Consider the following 12,337-nt stretch of genomic DNA (forward strand, 5'->3'; position numbering starts at 1 on the left):
TAAAAGTAAAAACGAACCTATGTAAACAGGTGGTAATAAATTGGGAGCTTGCACACAGTGCAGAAACATTTGCTCTTGGCAATGTCCCCCCTACAACAAACTGGTGTGAGTTTGTCATTATTCAGCGTGTCACCCTGATCCCGGCTGGACCGAGATCGGCCAGGTGACTTATTCCATTCCAAGATAAGTAAGAAATACATAGGATGAATTCTCCCCTGGAAATCACTATCTGCCCCTGTTAGCTATAGACTAACACCAGATGAACATAATGAGAACTCTGACTTTTAGATGGCTCAGGTTAGGCAAAACAAATCTCACTGTTAGTTTCCAGCTATCCTTTCCTTCAGTTACACACACGCTCCAGATTGGGGGGTGGTGGTGGTGGTGGGGTGGAGTCATTCACAATAGTGGAGTCATTCCAGTGGTTACAGACGCTTGGGGTTTCCTCAACAACCTCTTCACAGACAAAGTTTAGAAACATTACACCTTCATTGTTTTTCACCCGTAAGTTGCTTTTGGCACCATTACAACCACATTGTTCTTTAGATCTCACCCTCCTTAGAACATTGTAATTATGCTCATTTTGTGTATCTCCCTAACAATTTCTTTTTAGATTCTGGTTCCTCTTCCTATCAAATACAGAGTTCTTACAACTCTAGTTTCAAATTACTGGAACAAGACTGTAATCACTCAACTCTATAATCTCTCTTTTTCCTCACATCTGATTTATAACTGGGTATCTCTAAGTTATACCCATTCTATCCATTGAACACTGGTGATCTGATAATGCTGCATTATGATAACTGCAAACTCCTTCTCTTACTTTGAAAAATGCAACACTACCTGCAGGGTACCATTTAGAGTATTTCTGCAAAAATAATATTCTCAGTTTACTGCTTTGGTAATACTGCCCTATCTTAGCTCTTCAATGACGGCTTTTCTTGTAAAATATAAGCATTAATACTTCTAGAGTCCTTCATGTCCTATCTTCCTTACACACTCTTGTTCATGAAAATGTTGTCCCCAGTATTAACCAATGGCAATAATCTCCATCATCTTAAGAAAATATTTGGGGTTTTTCCTCCATATTGCTCACCCCATAAATATCCCCAAATTTTTTCATTGTCTTCCTTTATTTTTCTTCATCTTCTGTGATACCACCAGAAAGCCTGATACTGGTTAAATTTTAAGTGTGATGAGACCACTATGCCCACCATGCTGCACAATGCTATCTTATAAACTGCTTCTTTACATTTAGATCTATCTGCTGTACTGACCACTTATGTCCACTGTTGTTTCTGTGTTTTGTTGTTACTATTGTGATTCTCAATCTTTTTATGTTTACATAGTGTCTCACATGGTATAGTCTAATACCGTAAGTAGTGATTCCATGTATTAGAGTACTACCAATAGTAAATAAATACTAACCTTGATTGAGTTGAGGTAAATCAGGACATTACCAAACTGTCTAAGAAGAAAGAAGCAGGAGGACATGCATTGTCTCCCTGGAATGGTATCTAAAATTCAAAACATAAATGCAGATTTGTAGAAATTATCATTTAGAAAATCACATGGTAACAGAAATCACTGCCAAGATTGCTGGCAACTATGAAGCTAACTTCTAAGAATAGTGTAACTTGCCTTTTCAGGGAAAGGACCATACTAAAGGTTAGAAAAACTATTAGATCATCTTGTCAACTTTCTTTACAGCATACAATAACTATTGCAAGACTGTATTCAAAAGCAAATTCTACAAATTCTTTAAGTAACAGGCCTTCACCATGACACGATTTATGTAGCATAATTCTACCGTGAGTTATTCTTATTCTTAGGAAACAACACTCGATACAAAACCTGAGTTTGTTATTTTAACCTCATTAGCCTTTTTTCTTTAAAGGTATGCTTTTCAGTTATCCTGGACAAACAAGCTCTATGTATTTCATTTTAGTTCCAGTAAGAGAGTAAACTTGATACACTGAAAATATTGTTATTAAAATAAAATTAATACATGCACAGGAAAAATACTCAATGATAAAATACTATATGAAAATTAGTTTCCATGCCTTTGGGATTACCACATTGCTCACAAGCAGTAAAGTCATAAATATGTTAGGCATATCAGTTCAAATGAGTGTCAATAAACTTTTCTGCTATCTATGTCATCATAATCTTTTGCTGCCATCATACTATGCTGTCATCCACTCTGAAATTGCAAGCTATATTACTGAAAAACTATTTCAAAGCTTTTTTAGAGACTCTGAAGTAAGTTTACTAAGACTATTTTTTGTTAGACCCCGCCAGCAGAGATTGGTGAGAGATGGATGAACCCATGTAGCAGCCAGGAAGGCATAAATGCAAGTGATGTCAAATCACTTCTATTTCACTAAGTCAAATGATCTTTAGAGAAAATGCTACTCTGTGCAGTTCGGTAAAGTGACAAGAGATAATGTCCTAAGGCTATCAACAGCCCTGAAGTAATCTGCTCCTGTAGGTTAGTTACCATCAATCCAACCACACTAGGAAATGAAAATATACTTTCTGTATACAGAAATTTAATGTATCTGAAGACCAATATTTTCATTCCATACCACTGCACAGAATATAGCATTCCACTGGAAAATTGTATCTTCTCCTTTAAATAAGGTAGGGTAGTAATTATTCCTGGAAAGTACTATATAAGATCTCAAAATATATTTCAAAGGAAAGCAGAATAATCTCATTTTTTATCTTTTAGCACTAGGAGATACTCAGCTTGGGTGTCCTGTCATTTCCATATAGAAACAATCCATCCTTATCTATGTCTGAACCACATCATTCAGTCCTCTAACTTAAGAAAATTATTTGGTTATTCATTAAGTGTTCATTTGTGAATAGAAACTGGCCTGTGTATTTATCTGTCCTTTTTTACATTCAGGCATACTTATCATAACAGATATTATGACCTGACAGGGCAATAACAAAAATAGTTTTCCTCCACTCTTTTTTTTTTTTTTTTTTGTAATGAGAATGCAGGTACCTCAGAAGTGCTCCTTTCCCCCCACATTCAGTTTTTGAAGTTCATAAACTCACAGCAATTTATTTTAAACAAAATTTTTAGAAAGCAAGTAAGACTTAAAACTGAGAATACATTTTCAGTAAAAATTAATCACAGTAACAAAATATTAGAACCACACTTTAATCTTCCCATGTATGACTGTAGAGTTTCTACGTTCCAGTATTTATTCTTAAGTTTGCATTTTGGCAGAAAATTTTGTTATCCCAGCATACCATCCTCTGTATACTTTTAGCGAAAGATTTCATTAAAAACCCAAACAAGTAAAACATCTGTAAATCTCATACAACTCAGCAATGAATACTACTAGTGACAGGAAAACTAGAGTTTTATAGTTCTAATTCATCCCATGTGACTCATGCAGGAAGAGGAAAAAGTTCTCATTTTGAAAAATTACTTAGGGTGACCTAAGTATACTTCAAAAAAAAGACTGCACAAAATCCAGAAGAAATGTTTCATTCTTCCCACCCAACATCAGATATGCCTGATTTGATCCTAAAAGAGGACCACTGAAAATGAAAGGGGTGCTTTTCTCCATTATGGTTGCAGAGGATTTAGGGTAATTTGTAAGATTTATGTTAAACACTTTAAATACTTCATTTAATGGAAATATTAATGTTCATTTACTTTTACTAATGTTCCTCTTGCCCCATTTCCTCCTTAACTTATCTCAGAAATCTGATCTGTTTAATTTTCCATTCAGCTGAGATCTTGGGAGAAGAGCATGAGAATTAATTATAAAAATCTAGTTATACCCTCCTTTGTAATGCTGGTTCTATTTCATGTCATTGGGATTAAGAGTTTGTATTAAACTTAAAAAAAAACAGTAAAGCAAGCTGCTGTTCTGAGTGTTATTTATTGCTGCTAGAGAGCGAATATTGACTCCTACACTGTAAGTGCTTCCTGGGGTTTTTTTGTTTTGTTTTGGGTGTCTCTACTCCTCTTGAGGTAGGGACATGAGATGAAATGTGTACATATATTGGAAAGGACTTTCACATTAACTCTGTTTGCTTTATGTTCCTTGATCCTCCAATCAGAGATCTAATTAAAAATAGCAAAGGACTTAACTGATGACTCCAAATTACTTTACAAATATATGACACTATGCTCCCTAAACTGCCTGTTGCTGCTTTTTTCTTAATGCAGTCATGGGATTTCTACAGTTAACAAGCAAGTCAGAAAGACAGGATCTTGTTTTGAAAAAATATTCTACATCTTCATTTTAATCCATTCATTTTTGATAATCCACATTAAAATCAGGAGCCTTGTAGGCCCAGTTGTGAGCAAAAACACAGCATATAATTTTCTCACTCTAGCAAACACAACCTACTTTTGCAGTACAAATTTGCAAAGCAGCTAAGTAACCTGATAAAGATCTTAAACAGACAATCTAGTGGTACTAGCTCCTTGCATGGATTGGCCCAGTGGGAAGTGTTTGCAGCATGACTTACATGGTTGAATAGCACGGCTGGCTACTTAGCAAAAGCCCAAGTATACAAACAGCAAGAATTCTGTTCTTCATTCTAGATCCAGCAAAACAAAGGCAGCAGATCAAAAATGACCACAAATATACAACATTGTGGCTAATATGCTACGTTACATAAGAACATAAAAATTATCATATTGGATGCAAAGTCCATCTGGTTCAGAAACTTGCTGAGTAAGAATATTCAGCTATAGAAATAATATATTCTGATTTCACATATAAGACATGCCGTAGTATGTAATGCCACTTTCTTTGATGTTTCTCACAGCTTCCAACAATCTGCACTGAGGACTTCCTAATCATCACTGAAAAATTTGTGTTAAACAGCCAGTGGACTTTTCTTCTACAGATTTCTTTATACCTTCTGGTTCTTGCAAGATTCTGTATCAAGTAAGTTGTGTTATGTGAAAAAGTAATTTGTGCTGTTTGTTTTAGTTGTCTTCTATGATGACTTATGTCAATGATCCTTGGTTTTTTGTATGGTACAATAACTAATTCTTCTCTATTCCTCTTCTCCTTGTCATTTATGATGTTCTGTATGTATTGGAACATAACCAAACTCAGTCATCATTTTCCAGGCCATGTATCCTCCTTCATTTAATCTCTCCTTGTTCAACAAACTATACCCTTTCTCCAATCATCCGTGCTGACTTTATTGTTCCCTTTCTTGTTCTAACATTTTTTTTTTTTTAAATGTAAGAACCAGAACTCCAGACAGTATTCAAGAAAGGGAACTACATCTGTATACAATGACCCAGTCATTATTTTTATTTTGTTCTTTCCTCATCAATTCCTAAGATTGTCTCTAACTTTTCTGATAATTTTGCAAATGTATTTTAAGGGTTTCCCCCCGCCCCCTGCTCCATGTACTGCTTTGCATTTATCAAAGCTAAATTTAATTTGCATATTATTACCCAGCCTCATATATTCTTCCACAGCTTTCATCATTGTGGAAGCTTTCATTTTTCCTACTATGGGTAATTTTGTAACATTAGCAAACCTAGTCATGCCATTATTTGTCTCCTATAGCTCATTAATTATGAATACAAGCCCTTTCTTTAAAGAAACAAAAGGTTCTTTCAAGTGTTCAAATCAGGTGCATTTTATCCTTTTCACTGCTACTTCACTGAAAATTTTCTGTTAGAAATGTGAAAGGTTATTGTGTAGCTTCCTTTCTTGAAATGAGTACTGTGGAAATTTTTTTTGAGGTATTTGCTAACACATGGATTTTGAATTTGATTATACTCGGATCACACTCAGATCATGGTAACTAAACTGGATTTTCATAATAAACTTTCAAATGAGGTTCTGTGTAATCTCTCTATTGGTCTAGAGTCAACTGTTCACTTATGTGTTCTAAGATGAAAACTTAGCATTTAAAAATTCATTCTCTATATCATATCATGTCACTGCATTTACTAGGTCAATAGGGGCAGAATAGAATTCTCCAACTATTATTTCATTATCTTTCTATATAAAATCTCTAACCTCTTTAATATGCCAGTCACTGTTCCCATCCAGGCTGGCTGGTGAATAATTTAGCCTCAATATGATGAGTCTCCTATCTGAGCATGTAATTTAAAACAATTTTATGTTATTCACTGATAAAGAAAAGATAATTTTTTGAGAGAAGGTTTCTATAATGTTTAGAACCATTTCTCCACTGGCACCACCTATTTAGTAATATCCCATTATAAATTAAATATGAACAATATCCTGTAATAAATACATGTTACCTTCCTCCTATCACATTTAAAAAAATGGTTTAGGCTTATAGCTTCCTCTTCTAAAACCAGGTGTTCCACTTTATTCATCTTCTTGTAAATCATCTAATATTTGTATAAAAACACTTACATATTTGGTCTTCATGTGTTTGCTTTTTGTTATGTTCTATCTAAATTTAACTCTTTACCACTTCTATTTCTTACCTACAGTTTATTGACCTCTACTTGTCCTTCATTTGAGGATACAAAAAAACCCTCACATTATTTTACCTTTAAAGGAGTTACCCTGAACTGTGTGCTCTTCTGTGTATCAGCCTTCTCCCACAAGTTTTTAAAAAGATGACAAAGCAGTCTTACATGGAAGTACCAAGAATGTAACGTGCTTGCAGTACTAATGTTTCCATTTACCTTTAGTTGGAACCAATCCTTCCCATAGGCTCATTTTTTTCAATTAACCCACCTTTCTAATTGGACTACATTTCTGTTCACCCTCCCTTTTTTTTTTTCCCTCATCCATACCTCAAGTCTCAGCCTCTCTATCTTCTTTTGCATATGGGTTTAAAAATATTTCACAGTAAAATTAAGTCTTCTAGCTTCCTAACAATTTAAATTTTGGTTTTGGGCTATATCTTCACTACACATCATTTCAGGATAACTTTTCTCTGATTATCTCTGTATTATTTTTATCCATGTGTGCTATGGTCACTCATCACACCTGCATGACTGTTATGGGCATTAAGAAGTCTACCACCAGTCACCCTGTGACTTCACTTTACATCACAAACCCAATTAACTATATGCCCACTAACCGAGTCCTCCACTACTACAGTTCACATTGCTTCTTTCTGTTAGCTGGGATTCCAACTTCAAAAGATAGCCTCAATGCAAAAGGAATGTGTTAGGGAAACCTCATCAATGGAATCACTTCCAGCCTTCCAATGTGAAGCTCTCTGCTGCACAATTTCAACAGCATGAGGGTTTCAAGGGCAACAGAATGGCTCAACAGTATTTCTAAAAGTTTCATCAGTGCTGCTGCTCTTGTCTCTTGAGCTCCTTCTCTTTAGTCACAGTGGACACAGGAGACAGCATTCTGTCTCTGAGGACCATGAACTGTCTTCACTGTAAACATGCATAAGTTACCCACCTGAAAAAAGTAGTTCTAGTGACAAATGCCTAGAAAGAAAACTGGGAAGCCCCATTTCAGCTGAATTTCTGTGTTCCAGCTACTGGCTTTTTTGATTTGGGATTTTTTGTTTTACTTTGACAAGAGGAAGCGAAGACAAAGACTTGTTTTGGTCTATTATTGAGTAAGTAAAAGCAAATATTAGAAATATATTGATTTTTTTGTTGGGTTTTATAATGTTGGGGGTTTTTGATTCAATCAATGAGTTAGTCCCAGAGACTCCATTTCTCTCTTGTAGCCAAATTCCTCTCTACGTTTTTAACACCCTAAGTTCCAGGACACACTTGGTGCTAGGACTGTACACACTCAATAGGCTTTCATTAGCAGTCCTAGATTTGTACCTGTGAGGTTTCAGCCACACATTTCATCTAATGAGGCTGTTGTCTTTTGTTTCTATAATGGAGATTATTAGCTAAGGCAAGCTGCCACAGCATCTATCAGTGAAGACTAGCAGTTGGCAGTATAACCTCTTTTCATATAATAAAGTTTGGAATCAATTGAGCCTTCTAATTTAAACTTGCAAATTTGTTTTAGACTATAAACTAGATTTTCTGTTACTCATACTATAGCAACAAAATGCCTGTCAAGAGTCATGCTAACAGTCAGCAGTTAAAGATATGATGGTATATATTTGGATATTGTAAAGAAGGATTACATAATGGAGAAAGAACATTTTAAACATACCACATTCACTGGCTGATTCACCCACAAACCGGAAGAATTGCTGAGCAATTTTCAGATGGTCTCTCTGGGAGAGGAAAAAAAAAAAATCCAACATGAGTTCCAGAGTTGATGCTATACTACACGGTGAAGATATGCTCTGAGGAACAGATGGGGAGCAACTAACAGACAAACCAGAGCTGCATTAAAACCAGAAAAGGTAAATGTGCCACTATGTGCCTAGATACACAAGAACACTGTAGAAAGCAAACAGGTTTTTTGGAAACAGGACAGAGAAGCCCAATTCAGCTTGATTTATTGTCAGGACTAGCAACAGAGACTTGCATTTCACTCATTCTAGACTGAGTACTGTACAGAAGAAGATTAAGAGACTCAGAGATCATGCAATCTAAATGAGAAATGACTGCCTCTTTCACTCCATTCCTACAGATCTGTTCACATTCTGCTGTTGGAGAACCTGGAGAACCTCACAGGCTTCACTCACCGAGCCCATTTCTTGTCCAAGTGCTGCATTTACCACTCCTTTGAGGATGTACTCCTGAAAAAAACCAAAAAGGATCAGAGAAGACAAGGTGAAGATTTCAGGAGACATGTAAAAGCCTACGAGTACATTATTTTTTTCCTAAATTCAAGTCTATCACAACTCAGTTTAATAGGTAGCTGGTTACTGTGATATTATGATAGTGCTTCAACACAGTAGTACAAAGTTACCCCCAAAAATCCATTCTACTTGCTAGGTAGTCACTTCTGATAAATATGTGCGTGGTAAAGGGGTGGTGTGTTTTCTGGTAAGTCTTGTGCTCAAAGACAATGCACTAGAAGGAACACCATAACACACTATCTTGCCCTCTTCACCACCATATGACCAATAATCAAGTGCAATGTTGTTATATTAATGCACAGATCCCACTTCAAGTATGCACTTCAGTTAACCATAACCACTAACATCCTTGCTCCAAAATGCATGGTGTTTCTCATCTAGGCAAAAATATCAAGAGGTTTGCACTCTGTGGTCATCTTACTCTACGCAGTAGAGTACCCTGTAATCTCTACTATGAGACACAACTATAATTTAATTCTTCTCTGAGAAAGATTTTCTCAGCATGCAACAGACTCATTTGTCTTATTCAAATCTGACAATTAAGAGTTGTAACTATAAACCTGTTTTACTATGTACTCCTAATAAACCTGGGCAGCCCTGTCACAGATGTTAACACAGAAAAAGAGACATTTACACAGATCAGCAATGGAGTGTAAGGAAATAATCTGAGTGTACTAGCCAGCATGCCAAGTAATCATTTTAGCACACAAAGTCTCTTATAGATGCCAAATTATTATCCTACAGACATCACGACAAAGAAATTGGAGAATAACTGAAGGAGGATATACAAGCAGCTTTGTGAGTCTTTGTGGGGAGTTCCTACCAAGTGTGAGTGAGAAAAATGGAAAAAAAGCACAAAGATTCTAATTTCAAAATGTGATCAAAAATTATACTGTTATTTATATTAGGCACGTATATGAGGAAATGGAGGCTAAAGGATCAATACTGCAGGAAACTGTTCAAGTAAGTCTTGTTATACTGAAAAACACAAGGAGAAGAGAAAAACAACAGCAGAAGACACTCTTCAAAACAGAATCATCAGATCTATGTTCTTGAGGTTTTCCTTTTCCCTCTCTCCATCTAATCCTCACACAGTCTCATGAAAGGTCCCTTTCATGCCCAGCTATGTGACCTTTGGAAAATAAACTGCAAAGAGGAATAAATCAGAGACTAGAGATGTTGGAACAGCCACAAAAGAAAATTACAGTAGCAGTCAAGGGACACTGCAGTTTTCACTCACTGCAGCCAAAATGAGATGGGATTAGAAAAGACCTATTATTTAAACTGATTAATCTAATCTAGCTCATTTTTATTGAAATGGCTTCAGTACAAACCACATGAGCATGTGGACTAGCAGATCTGATGGATGGTAACCATCACCAGGGCAGAAGTGACATGTAGGTGTTTGAAGAGGGCTTTTATCTACACACTAATGGTCAGCTCCACAGAATCAAGTCTGCATACAACAGAGCTGCATTCTTAGTTTGCGGGAGATACGGACACGCACACGACCAGTATGATCAACCAATGCCAATTTATTGAAGGTAAGCAAGCCCTTTTATAGGTTTCTCCTGTGCACGTGAACAGTACACGGTGCAATCCTTATGATTGGACAGTTAGCTTTGTCCACGCGCTTCAAGCCTTCTCCAGATTTGTTAATAAGCACCACACTCAAATGTCTTTCTCCACCCAACCCATCTCCTGGAGTTGGTTGCTGAGTTCTTTGTTCTATGTCCTTGTCGAGGCGTGCACATGTGTAGGATTGCTCACATGTCCATTATCTCCCAACATTAGTTGACCCCAGGTGGTACAGTAATAAACATGCTAAATACTCATATATGCACATATATCATAATTTATGCATGCACATTAAGTCTTGTTGATAAAAGGATAGAAAACACCAGAGTTTTAAGAGTGGGAATGCGACAAGCTGTCTTCAGGATACCAGTTTTGTATGTGGCAGATTACACATTAGTTTATAACCTCTGCTTTTATGTACCATGACATCAGTTTCCAATTACCTGTGGAGCTGTAGGTTCCAGGTCTTTAATCAGGTTATAAGCCTCCTGCACATCATCTGAAATACCAGACATTAGAATGCATGACAACTCATAGCAGACTGTATTAGAACAAGTCACTCATCCTCTACAACATTTCCCAACAGCCATAGACTAAGAAATAAAGCATCTAGACAGGAGGAGAAAGGTAACTATAAATCATTGTGAATTTATATTACAATGGTGATGGTTTTCTAGAACTCAAATAACAAACATGGAGTGAGTAATAGCTTCTTTATTACTACAATTTTCCTAGTAGAGATGACTTGGCCCCCTTGTTCATAATCCAGTGGTTGCCTTCTCAACAGTACAAGGTCAACATAATAAATTCATCATCTTCCCGTCTTTTTCTCTTATACTTATTTACCCCTCAAAGAGGATAGGGTAACATGATTCTGAAGAGAAACTTCATCTTTTCCTTATCGATATTTCAAAATCTGTCCAGCAGCTCTTACCTGATCCCAATTCTAAAAAGCAAAAAGCACTACTAGTGTAGAAGCTTAAATGTAAAGTTTGAATTCAATAAACAACTTCCTACCTACACAAGAAATAAGAAAAGTGAAGAGATCCTAAACTTTACCTAAGTCAAAAAAAGACATTGGCACTATGGTCAGCCTCATACACCAGCCTAGTGAAGATGCCCTTTTTACTGGCAAAAGTTTGTTAACACAGCATTATACCAGCTGCTCACAAGAACAAGCCTTATCAAATAAAACTTTTTTGTTGCTAGTACATACCATACATACACTGTGGGGAGAGTACTCCACGGTGACTTAAGGCAATATGCATTGGAGCTGCCAGGCTCCCGTCTAACCCCTCCACTCTCCCACCCATTCCCTTGACCAGTCATGTAGTAAGTCAGCATAAGGTACTAGACTATCCAAAAGTCATAACTTTTTTTTTTTTTTAAAAAAAGGGTTTTTGTAATTTTTTACTAGCTCTGATCGCCACCACAAAAATGACAGCAGCTCTTATTTTCAGCACTGTAGACCATCAACACAGAACTATGCTCTTTGACTCCAACAGAAGCCTCTAGCAAATCTCACTGGAGCAGATTATGACTGGATACCTGGCCCCAAACCCTGCTAGAAGTTACTAACTTAAGAGCTGAAGAAAATGGGATGCATATTTGTGCTTCAGTCACTCCAGTTCAGAGCCTGTTTTAACACAAGTCTATGTTTACTGGAGACCTTGTAAATTTTGGAGAAAGCTGTTACCATTTGAAGTAATGATTTCTCACATTCTTAACGGATGCTGCTAACACTAGCAAGACTTTAAAATGGAAATTTAGCCTAACCAGGAAAGAGATTTTAATCCTCACCCCCCTCGGCCTCCTTTATCAGTATGCAGCTCATTTGCATATCAAAGTGAAGAACAGAACCTAACTAATAAAAATTACTGCAAAGTTGACATCAAATGAGTAAACAAGACTGATTTTTAAATGATGCAGGAGATGTACTTTGTTTCTGTGTAAGTAGAACTTAATTCGAAATATATATTAACAATATTAGTTGCCAAGACAATTGGTAATAGTACCGTATTCCCTATAATCA

The 12,337-nt window shown here is 36.3% G+C and overlaps 1 protein-coding gene across 2 annotated transcripts in view; it reads right to left on the reverse strand.

Annotated features, from left to right (window-relative positions):
* The window catches only part of IFT56 (intraflagellar transport 56), a 56,088-nt gene that overhangs the window by 15,674 nt on the left and 28,077 nt on the right, over positions 1-12,337 (reverse strand). For both annotated transcript variants that reach the window (XM_074901400.1, XM_074901398.1), the window contains 4 exons: positions 10,749-10,804; positions 8,611-8,664; positions 8,130-8,193; positions 1,429-1,517 (listed from right to left, as the gene is read on the reverse strand). In XM_074901400.1, the coding sequence (XP_074757501.1) occupies positions 1,429-1,517; positions 8,130-8,193; positions 8,611-8,664; positions 10,749-10,804 (263 nt within the window). The remainder of the gene's footprint in view (positions 1-1,428; positions 1,518-8,129; positions 8,194-8,610; positions 8,665-10,748; positions 10,805-12,337) is intronic.

The sequence above is a fragment of the Athene noctua genome, chromosome 3, assembly GCF_965140245.1.
Source record: "Athene noctua chromosome 3, bAthNoc1.hap1.1, whole genome shotgun sequence".
In the NCBI taxonomy this organism is placed as follows: domain Eukaryota; kingdom Metazoa; phylum Chordata; class Aves; order Strigiformes; family Strigidae; genus Athene; species Athene noctua.